This window comes from Lates calcarifer, linkage group LG8, assembly GCF_001640805.2.
Source record: "Lates calcarifer isolate ASB-BC8 linkage group LG8, TLL_Latcal_v3, whole genome shotgun sequence".
Classification (NCBI taxonomy): Eukaryota; Metazoa; Chordata; class Actinopteri; family Centropomidae; genus Lates; species Lates calcarifer.
Window position 1 is genome coordinate 855,868 of NC_066840.1, and position 12,592 is coordinate 868,459.

The 12,592-nt window shown below is 42.7% G+C and overlaps 1 protein-coding gene across 3 annotated transcripts; it reads right to left on the bottom strand.

Annotated features, from left to right (window-relative positions):
- Nucleotides 1–208: 208 nt before the first annotated feature.
- elf2a (E74-like factor 2a (ets domain transcription factor)) lies at nucleotides 209–10,455 on the bottom strand. Of its 3 annotated transcripts, none has more exons than XM_018694368.2 (9): nucleotides 10,203–10,455; nucleotides 8,618–8,701; nucleotides 6,755–7,040; nucleotides 5,489–5,596; nucleotides 4,215–4,331; nucleotides 3,859–3,942; nucleotides 3,278–3,470; nucleotides 2,933–3,187; nucleotides 209–1,488 (listed from the first exon to the last, which is right to left on the bottom strand). In XM_018694368.2, exons 2-9 carry the CDS (start codon nucleotides 8,690–8,692, stop codon nucleotides 912–914), a joined length of 1,695 nt encoding a protein of 564 aa, XP_018549884.1. In that variant the 5' UTR covers nucleotides 8,693–8,701; nucleotides 10,203–10,455; the 3' UTR covers nucleotides 209–911. The 3 variants fall into 3 exon arrangements, with proteins under 3 accessions (XP_018549884.1, XP_018549885.1, XP_018549883.1); XM_018694369.2 differs by having other exon boundaries at nucleotides 4,215–4,328; nucleotides 10,102–10,455; XM_018694367.2 differs by having other exon boundaries at nucleotides 10,102–10,454.
- Nucleotides 10,456–12,592: the final 2,137 nt, after the last annotated feature.

The window sequence follows — 12,592 nt, forward strand, 5'->3', positions numbered from 1 at the left end:
GCAAAGCTAATACCTCTGTCACAGTAAGAATCATTACCCAGCACACAGCTGGACTCACACAGAGGGTCTGACACTTCACTACTGTCACACAGAAGTGAACTGAGGCCTGCAGCACAGCGCCTCTCTGTGGCCTGACTAGCACAGTTTACTGTGTTCACACCAGTCTAACATTTCATTTCTCAGACAGCTGAATAAAACAACTTCACACTTTTCATTCACATTTGTCTTTTTTATAATACATATTTCAGTAAAATCTACTTCAATACACTGATAGTACAAGAAAAAAATAGTATATCATACTTCAAATGTGGAGCACACCATTTATGTCATTTATCTCAACGCAGACGTCCTTTTACTCCCTTTTTATGAACAGTACAAAAAGACGGCGGGCGCTCGGAGAAGGTGACAGTGCTGTGGAGTAACAACTCGGCAGACAAACCATTAAAGACTGAAACAGAGGAAGAAACAAAGAGATGAATTCCAACTACGTCTGTACTGATACATACGGGCTGAGTATCAAAAAATGCTTTTTACATTTCTGTTTACAACAAAGTTTTGTCAGGCTTTTTATATTAGGTTTGATTACAAAAAGGAGTTTTTTAATGTACAATCTAAGGCTGCCCATGTCTTCTGAGCTCTGAAGGATCTGTGTGTGTGTGTGTGTGTGTGTGTGTGTGTGTGTGTTTGTGTGTGTGTGTCTGTGTGTGTACAACAGTCCCTTTAATCCTTTGTGGGGCTTCAGTCTCCCTGGAGAGAAACATTAGGCTGACAGTCTGAGCCAATAAGAGAGCACCTCTGCTCTGAGGCAGGGGAGGTGTGGGATGTGTCCTGCACTTCCTCAGCAGTGTCCACAGTCACTTCCTGTACCCCCTCCCACTCCCCCTCAGTGGCCCTGGCTCAGGGCAGGGTTCTCAGGATGACAGGGTCTCTGCTGATGCTGCTGGTGGGCTGGATGGGGGTGGAGCCTCTGCTGCTACTTCTGATTGTGCTGCCTCGGGCTGACAGTTGGAGGGCTTCGGGGGCTGGGTGGGGATTTTGGGCAGGGTGGGGTGAGGCTGGCTCACCTGGAGCTGAGGCAGTGGCTGAGCCACTGCCGCCGGTTTCGCCAGGATGAGCTGCGGCGCCGTCCGGCCTGTCGTTAGCTGAACCGTGGGCGCGGTCCCAGCCGCGGGTTTAGCGGCGGCCGGTGCCAGCTGCGTAGCGACGGGCTTGGCCTGGATGAGCTGCGTGACCTGGCCAGTCGAGTTGGCCTGCATGAGCGTGGCCAGCTGGTTGGCTGGGATGGTGATGATGGTGATCTTCTCTCCTGCTTTGGAGCCGGCAGGCAGCACGGTGGGCAGAGCCTGGATCACCAGTTTGGGGGGAGCGCCGGCGGAGGCGTTCGCTACCGTTACAGGGACTCCTGTGGTGGTGGTGAGAATGGACGAGGAGTTTAACGTCACCTGACCTAGTGAGTTGGTCATGACCACCGGCATGGCTCGGATGGGCCTGCAGGAAAAGGCAGAGAGGATGTTAGACAGCATTCCAGTATGAGAAATAGATTAACTGTCTGCAGGGTGAGGTCAGCTGCTCCCTCTGAACTAAGCTAAATGTCCTCTGGCTCTTCCTTTGTATTTGGCCTGGAAATTATGAGAATGGTACAGTGATAGAAACACAGGTCCAACCTGAAGCAGAAGAGGCTCAGGCACTTTATTCTGACATTTACATAACGAGGTTAGTCAGAGGGACTGAGACTGTTCAGGGTGAACCCAGGACATCAGTTCTTTTATGGTACAAAATACTGATGTTGTTTTCATTTTTGATGACAACATGAGTTATGGAGAAATTGTTATGTGATGGTTTGATGAAATTATCACAACTTAATTGTTGTTAATTGTTAATTAAATATATACACATGATGAATCAGGGTATTAAAACATCTCTTTGGTGTGTCCCTGTAACATCCACAACAGAATTCAAAGTCTTCTCCTCACACACAAATACTTTTTCTTCTGTGTGGATGAAAATTACAGTTTATTAAGAATAATTGTTATTCCTCCTCTGCTTCTAAACTGAAGTGGTTTTTAATCACCATATTACACAACATTTGGTTAAAAGAACCATATTTGACAAGTATTTCTTCTCTGACAGCCACAATGGGGAAAAGCCTGTCCTATGCTAACAGCTAGCAGCAGGAGAGCTGCTTCCTGCCATCAACACTGACATTTTGATGGGACTTCCAGACGTCTGTCTGGTTTAGAGGGATTTATAACACTTGTTGGAGCTTTTACTGCAGTTTACATAACCAGCTGTCAACCTGTTTCTTCTGTCCTCCACACACACACACACACACACACACACAGAGAGAGAGAGAGAAACAGAAAGCAGGGGAGAGCACGACCGGAAACAACTGCAACACACAGCAGAGACTCACACTGAGCTGAAATGAAACAAGTGCAATAAATGAGGTAAATGACATGAATAAAAAATGTTGGGTTTTTTTAGTTTAAACAAGATTTTTTCATTGGTGTCGAGTTATGTTCAGAGACTTGACACTGTTTTTATACCAGATTTCACTCAGTGACCAAACAGCTTGTCCTTTTCCTTTATTACAGCAGATTAAACTAATCTTCAGTTAGATAATTACACCCGTCCCATCAGTTTCATCATTATGGGCATTAGTTATTAACATAAGGCATTAGGTTTATACCCCGACTGCCTCTCTGGTCTTTGTCTCAGCCCTGGACAATCTCACTGCAGGTCACAGACTACTAAGAAACAGCATCTCCTCCATCAGCACAGGCCTGCAGACTGGTTCCACCTGACTAACTCTCTGAACAGTCTGTGTGGCCATTTTATTCATTTAGACAGTTAATATTCCTTTTGACTGCTAAGCAGTTTTTATTTTCCTCTGTTTAAAGAACACACATGAAATGTTAAATGAGACTCAGACCTGGTGGCGGCATTGCTGGGGATGACGGTGACATAGGTCTGCTGAGGCTGGGTGGCGGCGGGGGAGTTGGTGCCAAGGCTGGCAGGGCCCTGCTGGTGAGCCGGGTGCTGGCCGGACACCATGCCCTCTGCGTCTTCCACATCCTCGCCCTCCTCCTCCTCCTCGATCACACGAATGTTCTTGGGCATGTCTTTGAACTGGTAGGCCAGACGCTGACCCTCCACCTTGGCCAGGATGCCACGCTGGTAGTAATACCTGTACACACAGGGACCATCAGAGCTGTGTTATTTTGAGTGACAGAGACAGACACTGTTCAGGACTGTCAGGCAAAGAAGACTGGGTGACCTCAGGGCTCGGCCCATGGTCTCGTAGTTCATGTCGGGCTTGTTCTTGTGTTTCCCCCACAGTTTGGACACGGCCTTGGAGTCGACAAGTTTGAAGATGCCTTTCTCTCTCTGCATCCACTTGATGTAGCGGGGACAGGTGTTCTTATCCTGCAGCAGCTCCAGCAAGAACTCCCACAGATAGGTGGTGTTGCCTGGAGGACACACAGTACAACAGCATGAAATCCTCAAGCTCCATATCACCATTTTACAATGATGGATCGACACACTGGCTGCTGGGGGAAAACACTGCACATAGGACAGTTAGGGTGAGTGTATCATAAAACCCCAAACTATAAAAGACTATCTGCTGCAATTGATTCTCACTGAGACCATCAGTCAAAGGCAAACCCATGGTCATGGGGAAGGTGGAGCTGATCCCAGCTGACACTGGGTGAGCGGTGGTGGAATATTTTCCCAAATGTTAATTCATCCGTTACTGATATCCAGATTTTCTCACATATTCTTTTATTTCTTACTCCATTTTTAGAAAGCAGACCTCTGTAGATAGAACTGAAGTGATAGAATCTAGCTGATACAAACCTTTGCCCTCCCTCTGTCTCTTCTTGATCCCCAAGTCAAAGGAACCATTGGAGGCAGGTTGGTGTGACTTTGGCTTCCGTCCACCTGCACTCAAACACACAAACACAAACACAAACACACACACAACAGGTGACGATCATTCAGAAAGACACATGAATTTTTAAGGTCAAGAGGGCCTTGTCACATCCCGTGAAGAACTGCAACACTAAACAGGTTTGACTGCAGTCACATACTCTGCACAGTGTCTGCATCATTCTCAAACATGTTCAGTATTTTAGTTGTTAGTCTCAATGTATATTTTCCTATTTCCTGGACTCATCTTTTGCACCATCAAGACGTGTTTATGGGAAACTGACCTCCTCTCTTCTTCTTGGCAGCAGGTTCACATTCAGGAGGGATAGGGAAGGACTCCTCCTCTATGGGTCCACACTCTGTAGACACCTCCACCACTGTCTCCATCATCACATCCTCTGCTGAGGTCAAACAAAGCACAACATTCAGACTATCTTGAGCTGAAACAGACATTTGTTTCTAATCTTTGATTAATAATTTGATTCGATAACTAATTAATAAAATAACAGACAAATTCAATCTAAATCTTGTGGAGTACAGCTGTTAGCCTTAAATGTGTTGTTTCAGGAAGCACGGAGTCCAACACCCAGCAGTGATGGAAGGACAGCTGAGAAGCGGACATTTCCCTGGCTGTGAGTGTGGTGTTGGCCATTTATTACATTTACAATGTTGCTGGAGAAAACAGGGCTAGCTTTTATACGTTGAGTGTACATGACAGTCAAGTAAACAAAGATGTTGGATTCTATTATAACATCACTGTGAGGATCTGAGACCTCTGGGATTCTTCTGTCCTGTCAGTCTGTGAAGTTAATGCTAGCTTAAGCAACTACAGTGTGTTGAACAAGATAACTGTATGATTAAGATTAGTATAGAACTGTTTTGTTAAATATTATGTAAACACCAAAAAAGGTCTGGAGTTTTAATTATAGAAAATAAAATCTATTTAAAGCACAATCATGATATCAGTAAGAAAACTCTGATCCTTTAAATGTTCGGCCCTGCCCCTCCAAAGTCCCAACACAGTAACACTTTTACCTCTCACATTATATTTATGGGTATTTGCAGAAGTAACCCAATTAAAATGTCCTCAGGACGAGGTGAGCAGAGTTGTTTTTCTACAGTAAATATGTTCAGGTTTCCAACAGTTTAAAAGCTGCTGACATGAAAAATATCTTTAGAAAGCGAAACATTAACCTTCAGGGTAAAGGGGGAATAATGTACCATTCCACACAGTAAGTGAAACATATTATAATGAGAATAGCTATTGTTTATGACATCACCTACTAAGTGAATACACCAGGATCGGAGGAGAATATCATCTTGCCAAACAATGTGTTGTCCCAAACCCTGATGTATTCAAACTGAGTCATCAGTGTACAACAAAGCCTGAACCAGATCTGAGTTCATCTACCTGTCCAATCCTCATTCTCCAAAAGCATCTCCAGCCAGTATGATAAAAACAGCCACTGACTGCTGTACCCACTACCTTACATGCACAGATAGCAGATATTGATGGTGAGCTATCTAACAAAGAAGGACGTATTAGCAGTGTGTTTACCTGTGTTGCGTTCACTGTGCAGTCCTCCAGGAGACTCCATGTGGAGAAGAGCTTCGGCTGCTTCAAATGTTTTGTCAAAACACACCATGTCGTGACCCGACATTTCCACTAAGAAGAGGAACAGACAAAACTCTTGTCAGTACACAGACCTCTGCAAACAAAGCATGCTCACTGAGGAGACAGTAAGACCAGACCTGCAACATCAAATAACAAGACAAAGAACCTGTTTCTGGTGAGAAAAGGTTACATTCACAGCAGTGCAGCACTGCAACCTCAGCTATTTTGAAATGTTAACTTCCTTGTTTGAGGTTTATAGTGGCAGGCTGTTACTCCCTTCCTGTTTCCGGTAATCTGGTTTAAGCAGTTAGACACTGTTCCTGCCAGCAGAGGGCAGTCTACTGCTGTCATACATCAGCAACAACAACTACAGCTCAAGCATAAGGACATAACTTCTCCATAATGAGAAGGTACCAGTAAGTGTGAAAGAAATTGTAGACCACTGTGAGAGACACTAAGCTTGTGCAGATTTCAGAAAGTCATATGCAATTTATTTTTAGACCGCCTGGTCAGTTTAACAACTAAAATGAATGAAACCAGGCTGATTCCAGACCTTCAGGCTAACGCAGTGTGCCACTTACACTTCTATGATCTGGATTTTACCATCTGGATTCATAAAAACCTTGATTATTGGCAACATATCATATGGTGACAAGTCTATACAAGATCCTCCAAGAACTGAATTTAAAGTTGGTGTTTTCCACACACTGCCACAGCCAAACACAAAATCAGAAATAATTCAAATCCAATATGAACGTTTTTCACCTGTGTATTCTCCAACATAATTATTAAATAAATATGTCTGACTCCTCAGACGTCCACCTGACTGTCTTATAATCAGACATTGTGTTTGTTGTGTTGTATTTTTTTTTTTAAATTGACTTACTTTATGTTGTATTCACTCCAAACGGTCTCTACCAGCATCAGATATGTGTCAGAGAAAATACAAACACTCAATAACAGTTCTTACAGTGCCCACGTGGCATCTGCACAGCTGCTGGGGCTGTGATCAATGACTGGAGAGGGAGGGAAAATTAAATATGCACTGGAAGTAGAATTACTGAATAGTATCTGTAATATGAAAATCACCTTCACCTCAAGTTATATAGAGAAGTTAAGAACCCCACAGCAGACCAGACCTTTTTCAAAATAACCACAATTATCCACCATTTAGAAGACAAATTTCACGTTCAGAGAATTCAGCCTCACCAGTCTCAGCCACTTCAGTGACCACCTCCTGCTCCTCAGCCACGTCCTGCATTAGATATGTCTCATCATCGTAGACCAGGACCTGGGCAGAATAACACTCCTCCACCTGAGCGCTGGGCACCTCCTCCACAATTACAGCTGGACAGCCCTCCTCCTGCAGTACCACGCCCTCCTCCTCTTCCACATCTTCCTCCACCTCTTCGCCGCCCTCAATGACCACTGCCTCTACCTCCTGCTGGACCACCTCCTCTTCCTCCTCCTCCTCCTCAGCAGGATGCTGCTCACACTGCACAGTTTGGTAACATTAGAAAAAGTGAGATTTACAGTGATGTCACTGCATCCCCAATGTGAGGTCTCCCTGATATGAAACATACACACAAAACTAGAATTACTGCTTCACTGTTGTATGCTATGCTAACAGTCCACTTGCAGATAAATAGTGTGTGAATTCTTGCATTATGGTGAAAAGCGTGCTTTGTGAGGTCACAGTAATCTTAACCTTTGATCATAATATTGAATCAGTTCATCTTTGTGCCAAATTTGAAGAAATCTTTTTCAAACAATCTTGAGATACTGTTTTTGTGAGAATGGGACAGACAGACAACCCAATCACAGAAAGCCTCTGACCATGGCTCTTGCTGGCATGAAGGCATGACAGCATGTGCACTGTATACAGGCAGCTGAATGCTGTATTAGTGCCACTAAGATCTTATTCTTGCTCTGTCCCGGCAGCTGGACTTGCAGACTTTCGATCTTATCCATCTCTACTGTTTCTGCTGATTTCATGCTTATTGTATTTTTGTGGTCACGGGGGCTTGTGTGGGTTCAGTGCTTCCTTCCACTCTTGGCTGCTTTGGGTCAACATTTTCTACTGCATCAACCAAGACTCCCTTAAACCACCTCTGTTGAAAAAAGCTACATGAAGGGAAACTTCCCTTTCATTTTGAATTCCACAGGTAATTTATGAGATTTAAAGACAGAGTCTAACATTAACATCTGTGTCACCTTCTGTATCCATCAGTAATTATTCTAAGGCCTATTCAGGGTAAACATGTGGCTCTTGGTCTAACTCTGGGTCCCATTAAATTCTGACAGTGCTGTGTGTGTTGTGTGTACTGCCTGAGTGTTACTATATCTAAAAGGACTTGAAAAAATTCTCATCAAATCCATCTGTAAGTGTGATAGAAAAGAACAGAATCCTGCTTGACACCAGAAGGCTTTTCCTCAGATATACATCATTAAAAGTATCTATAATCAACGACCAGAAAAAGATCAGAATGTTTTCCATGGTTACTGTGTTAGAGATATTGAGCTTTTTGTTTTGCAATACTGCTATATGTCTAGTTTATACTAGGTCCTGATTTAATAGTAAAATCAAAAAATAAGTGTCAGATGAATCTGTTAGTTGCAGCCCTACACAAAATCTAAAAAGCTTACAGTATATTATATACAAATACCAGGTTTTCTGTGCTACATTTCAGGGAAACATTTTTAGGGAAAGCACTGGCAATTAAACTTCACTTCACTACTTTATTAAAGGGCTAGAAGGCTATTCTGTTGAATATAGCCTACTGTGTATATCTACAGCCTATAAGAGGCTTAATATTGACAAGACCCAACAGTGGACTACATATTTTGAAAAGTTTACCTGAAAAACAGTAAGCTGAATGATACGTTGTGTACCCTTTGTTTTAGTGCATTAGACAAACACCTGAACAGTAGTACGTCAATGAACAAAGCTGAACCAACTGGACTATCATCTCCTGATGCTGGCCTTTACCATTAGCACAACCTCTCAAATCATTTTTTACCTTTTCTCTCACTGACTCTCCTGTCAGCAGCTGTAGGGACATACAGGCTTACCTGCTGGGGTTCCTCCACCACAGTGACATACTCCACAATGTTCCCTCCACCGTCTGACACTACCACAGAAGTCATCACTCATTCCTACCAAAACAAAAGCACAGCAGGTCAGGCGATGGCAGTGCTAAGAAAACACAGCTGACAGATTAACAGTATAAGTGTGATTTTGTAATCTCATTTATACACAAGTTTGGAGCGTGTTTGTGTGTTTTATTGTTGTGCAGGGGCTTGGCTGGGGTCATGTGAAAGGCCCATGGGCGCTGCTGTCCTCATGACTTCCCAATGAGTCCCAGTAATGTTGTGGTCTTCGTTGCGAAGAAAGAACACTGTGCAACATTCAGTCAAAAAATTATCTGGCAACTAACAGCAACAGTCTTTTGCTGCATTTAGCATATAAGTCATCTAACAAAAGGCAACACTGTCACTAAATGTATTGAGAATGCAACTTATTGGTGACAGGCCTTCAACAAGCATCAAACTCAAAGACAATAAGACCATCAATAATTGACTCAAACAACAACAACAAAAACTATAATAATAATAATAATAATAATAACAATAATAATAATAATCTCTTGTATACAGCTAACAGTGTGTGAGAATTCCTTACGCACTTTTGAATGGCTGCAGATTTGCCTAACCCTAATATTCCAATAACATTAAACCTTATACATTGCTTCACAGTGTTTGTAATTGCCTTTGTGATGTACTATGTTGGGCTAAGACTGGGCATGATAGTTCATAATGTCAGCTCATCAGTATATGATATGAAAGACTACTGTTAAACAGTGGCTCATAGGTTTGCTGTGCAGTATAATATTATATTTATATCCACAAGTTCAATTCAGCTGATATTTTGGAAGGGAGTGTCCTGACAGCTCAGCCTTTACCGTTAACAAGCAGAGTATCTTGAAAACAAACAGCTCAGGATGCACAGAAGTAAACTGTACCGCTGGCTAAATGCCAGCACGACTTCCCAAAAACGGGAAGAGTGACTGGAGACACTGTCATACCAAACATGAATGGTTTGCTGAGAGATGAAGAGATGACAGGCGCTGACCCCGCTCATCACACAGGCTAATGTTTACTTTCTGAACGTCTGTGCTCACCGAATCTGCAGCTCCAAACTACAGCTAACTAGTTAGCTACCGCTTCTGCTAAACACTCAGATTTAAGCAACTTACTTACTGCATTATGCACTCTGTTAAGTAACGTCACATAATCAGTATGATAAAAAAAATAATGGATAAGTCTTAGCCTTTAAAGAAGAGATTCTCCACATCTCAATAACTTAGCAATAGCTGTCGTTAAGGTTAGTTACTGAGCTTGAAACAGTTAGCAGGCAGCTAGCGAACATACACACCGTATTTTATTAAGTACATCATGACTGACTAGCCAAATGAGCAAATTACGGTATCTGTATTGACAGCTGAGGTCTATCGGAGCCTGCTGGTATGTTAATGCAGCGAGTTTCCTCCCCTTACCTTGTTTTGCTTTTGCTAGCGAAAAGTAAGCTCCAAGGCTAGCACTAGCTGGGCCTAACGTAGGCTAATGTTAGCCAAGTTGACGAGGCCAAAACGCTTACTTCGCTCGCATAAACAAGTGTTTGCACGTCCTCCGTCCCTCGGGAGTCACCTTGCAGACACTTATGGACGTCCTGCGTTGGATTCTAAAGGGTGAAGGCGTTACAGGCCCTGAAGCTGTGTTTTGATCACTGCTAGTTTAATGCTATCCTGTAGCTTTCCGGCGCGCCGCCTCTTCGCTACAACCGATCCAGCGGGTCACAGCACAGACCGCCGTGACGTCACGAGGACAAACCCCAACGATAATAAGCAGCGTCGTATGAGGCTCAGGCTGTTTGAAGGCTGCTTATCCCGCTCTGTCAGTGTTTGTCCCAGACTCAACATCCGGGAAAATCAACAACATACTTTCTGATTTGGTTTGGGAAAACAGAAATCCACCCCAAAAAATGAAATACTGTCAGGGTCCAGAAAATAAAGTGGATTTGAATTATTACATTTTATTGATTTTAATAATACATCAAAAGTACAGTGGATTAAGGAAAGCTCTTGATTTTATTTGATATTTAATTCCAAACATTGTTTTCAAAACATGTTGTCTTTAAACTTAGTTACTTGGAATGTTAACATTACTTACTAATTAATTATTATTATATATGTAAATGATGTCTTTAACGTCACTGGCTTATTAATGATTCTTTTTTGTTAAATCCTTTCCGGTAACAAGCAGAGGATTTAATGCTGTAATGAAAGCTGTTGCTTATGATCCTTCCCATTTAATGAAAAGTCAACTTTTATATCAAAAAGCACTGAGGATGTCTCTAGGGGTGCACATCTCTGAGGACCACATCACTGTGTGATATGGAGGCTGCACGGCCGAAAGACTCTGCAACACATTGTGAAAACAGCCAGCAAGATCATTGCACACCCTCCACAGCTGCCTCACCTGCAGAGCCATCAGCATTGCTGGTGACACCTCCCACCCCGCACACTCTCTCTTCAGTCTTCTACCCTCAGGGAAAAGGTACTGGAGTCTCTGGGCCTGCTCCACCAGGCTGCCTGGATACTGAACTCTACCTCCCTCTGCCCCCTGCCCCTGGACTGTAACACACCCATTCCACAAGGACTCTACCTCAGCTGTTTCTTTCTGCACATTTAATACTCAGACTCTCATTGTCTGCTCCATAACGTTACAATCCACAATCTGTCTTGCACTTTACTGCACCATTTGCACAACTATCCAACAAGGCTGCTACTATATTGCACTACCGCCACTGTTGTACATAGGTTGAGTTATATATTGAGTTCTCTTTATTCTACTTTATATATGTTATATATTTTGTTAGGTTTTTACTAAGGAGAGAAACATTTTTTTGGTTCTTCTGTATGATTATATATATAATCTTGAATCTTGAAATCTTGAAGATGGAACACCTCTTGTTGATAAATGGTATTGACCTTATATAATAAATGCTAAATACAACACCAAGCATGTATACATTCAGTGAAAGAAGGAAAATTCCTCTTAGAGGAAAAACTTCTTGGGACAACATTTCTATAGGTATGGACTGGCAGAGAGCTGGGCTATTACCATATAAACTCTGTATTATCAATTAGATTAGAGTTGTACACTAAAATTACACACACAAAATTTTTACACTATATAATTCCAAAAAATGCATACTTCTCCAAAGTTTGAGATATTGGTTGGTTGGTCACTTACCTTTGCTTCTGATCTTACTCTTCTGCCCAAAGGCCTGAAGCCTGGGAAAGATGGTCTTTGTCATTGAGTGGAATGGCATCCCTGATCTGAACCTGAGTGCAGCTTTGTCATTCGACTTCTGTGTTAGTCACATATTGGCTATAACAAGCACCATGTGTGAGCATAAGGTGGTTCATAAGTGTACTTGGTACCAGAACACCTTAGGCCAAAGATTGATGATCAACTTTGTGGTTGTATCATCAGATCTACGGCCTTACATCTTGGACACTGGGGTGAAGAGAGGAGCAGAGCTGTCATCAGATCAACACCTGGTGGTGAGTTGGATCAGATGTCGGGGAAGACCCCTGTCCAGGAGGTCTTCAACTCCCACCAAAGGAAGAATTTCTTGTGCATCCTGAGGGAGATTGGGGACATGGAGTCTGAGTGGGCCATGTTCAACGCCATCACAACAATGTCTAATGGTTAAACCACAAATTCTTTTCTTACTTGTGTTCATGTGGGATTCTATCAACCAGGAGCTAACTGAAAAAAACACATGCCACTGGTCAAACTACTGGTAGCTGACTGTGCTGAACTGAGCAAGGCTGTGTTTTAACATTTTTCAATTATGCTTATTTGAGAAGTTACATAGGGGTTTACTTTAGTTTAGTTTTTGTGACAGCTGTGTCAGAGGTGATACACTGTACTAAGTCGAAAAGTGTTCCTGGGAAAAAATGACAATGGACAAAATCA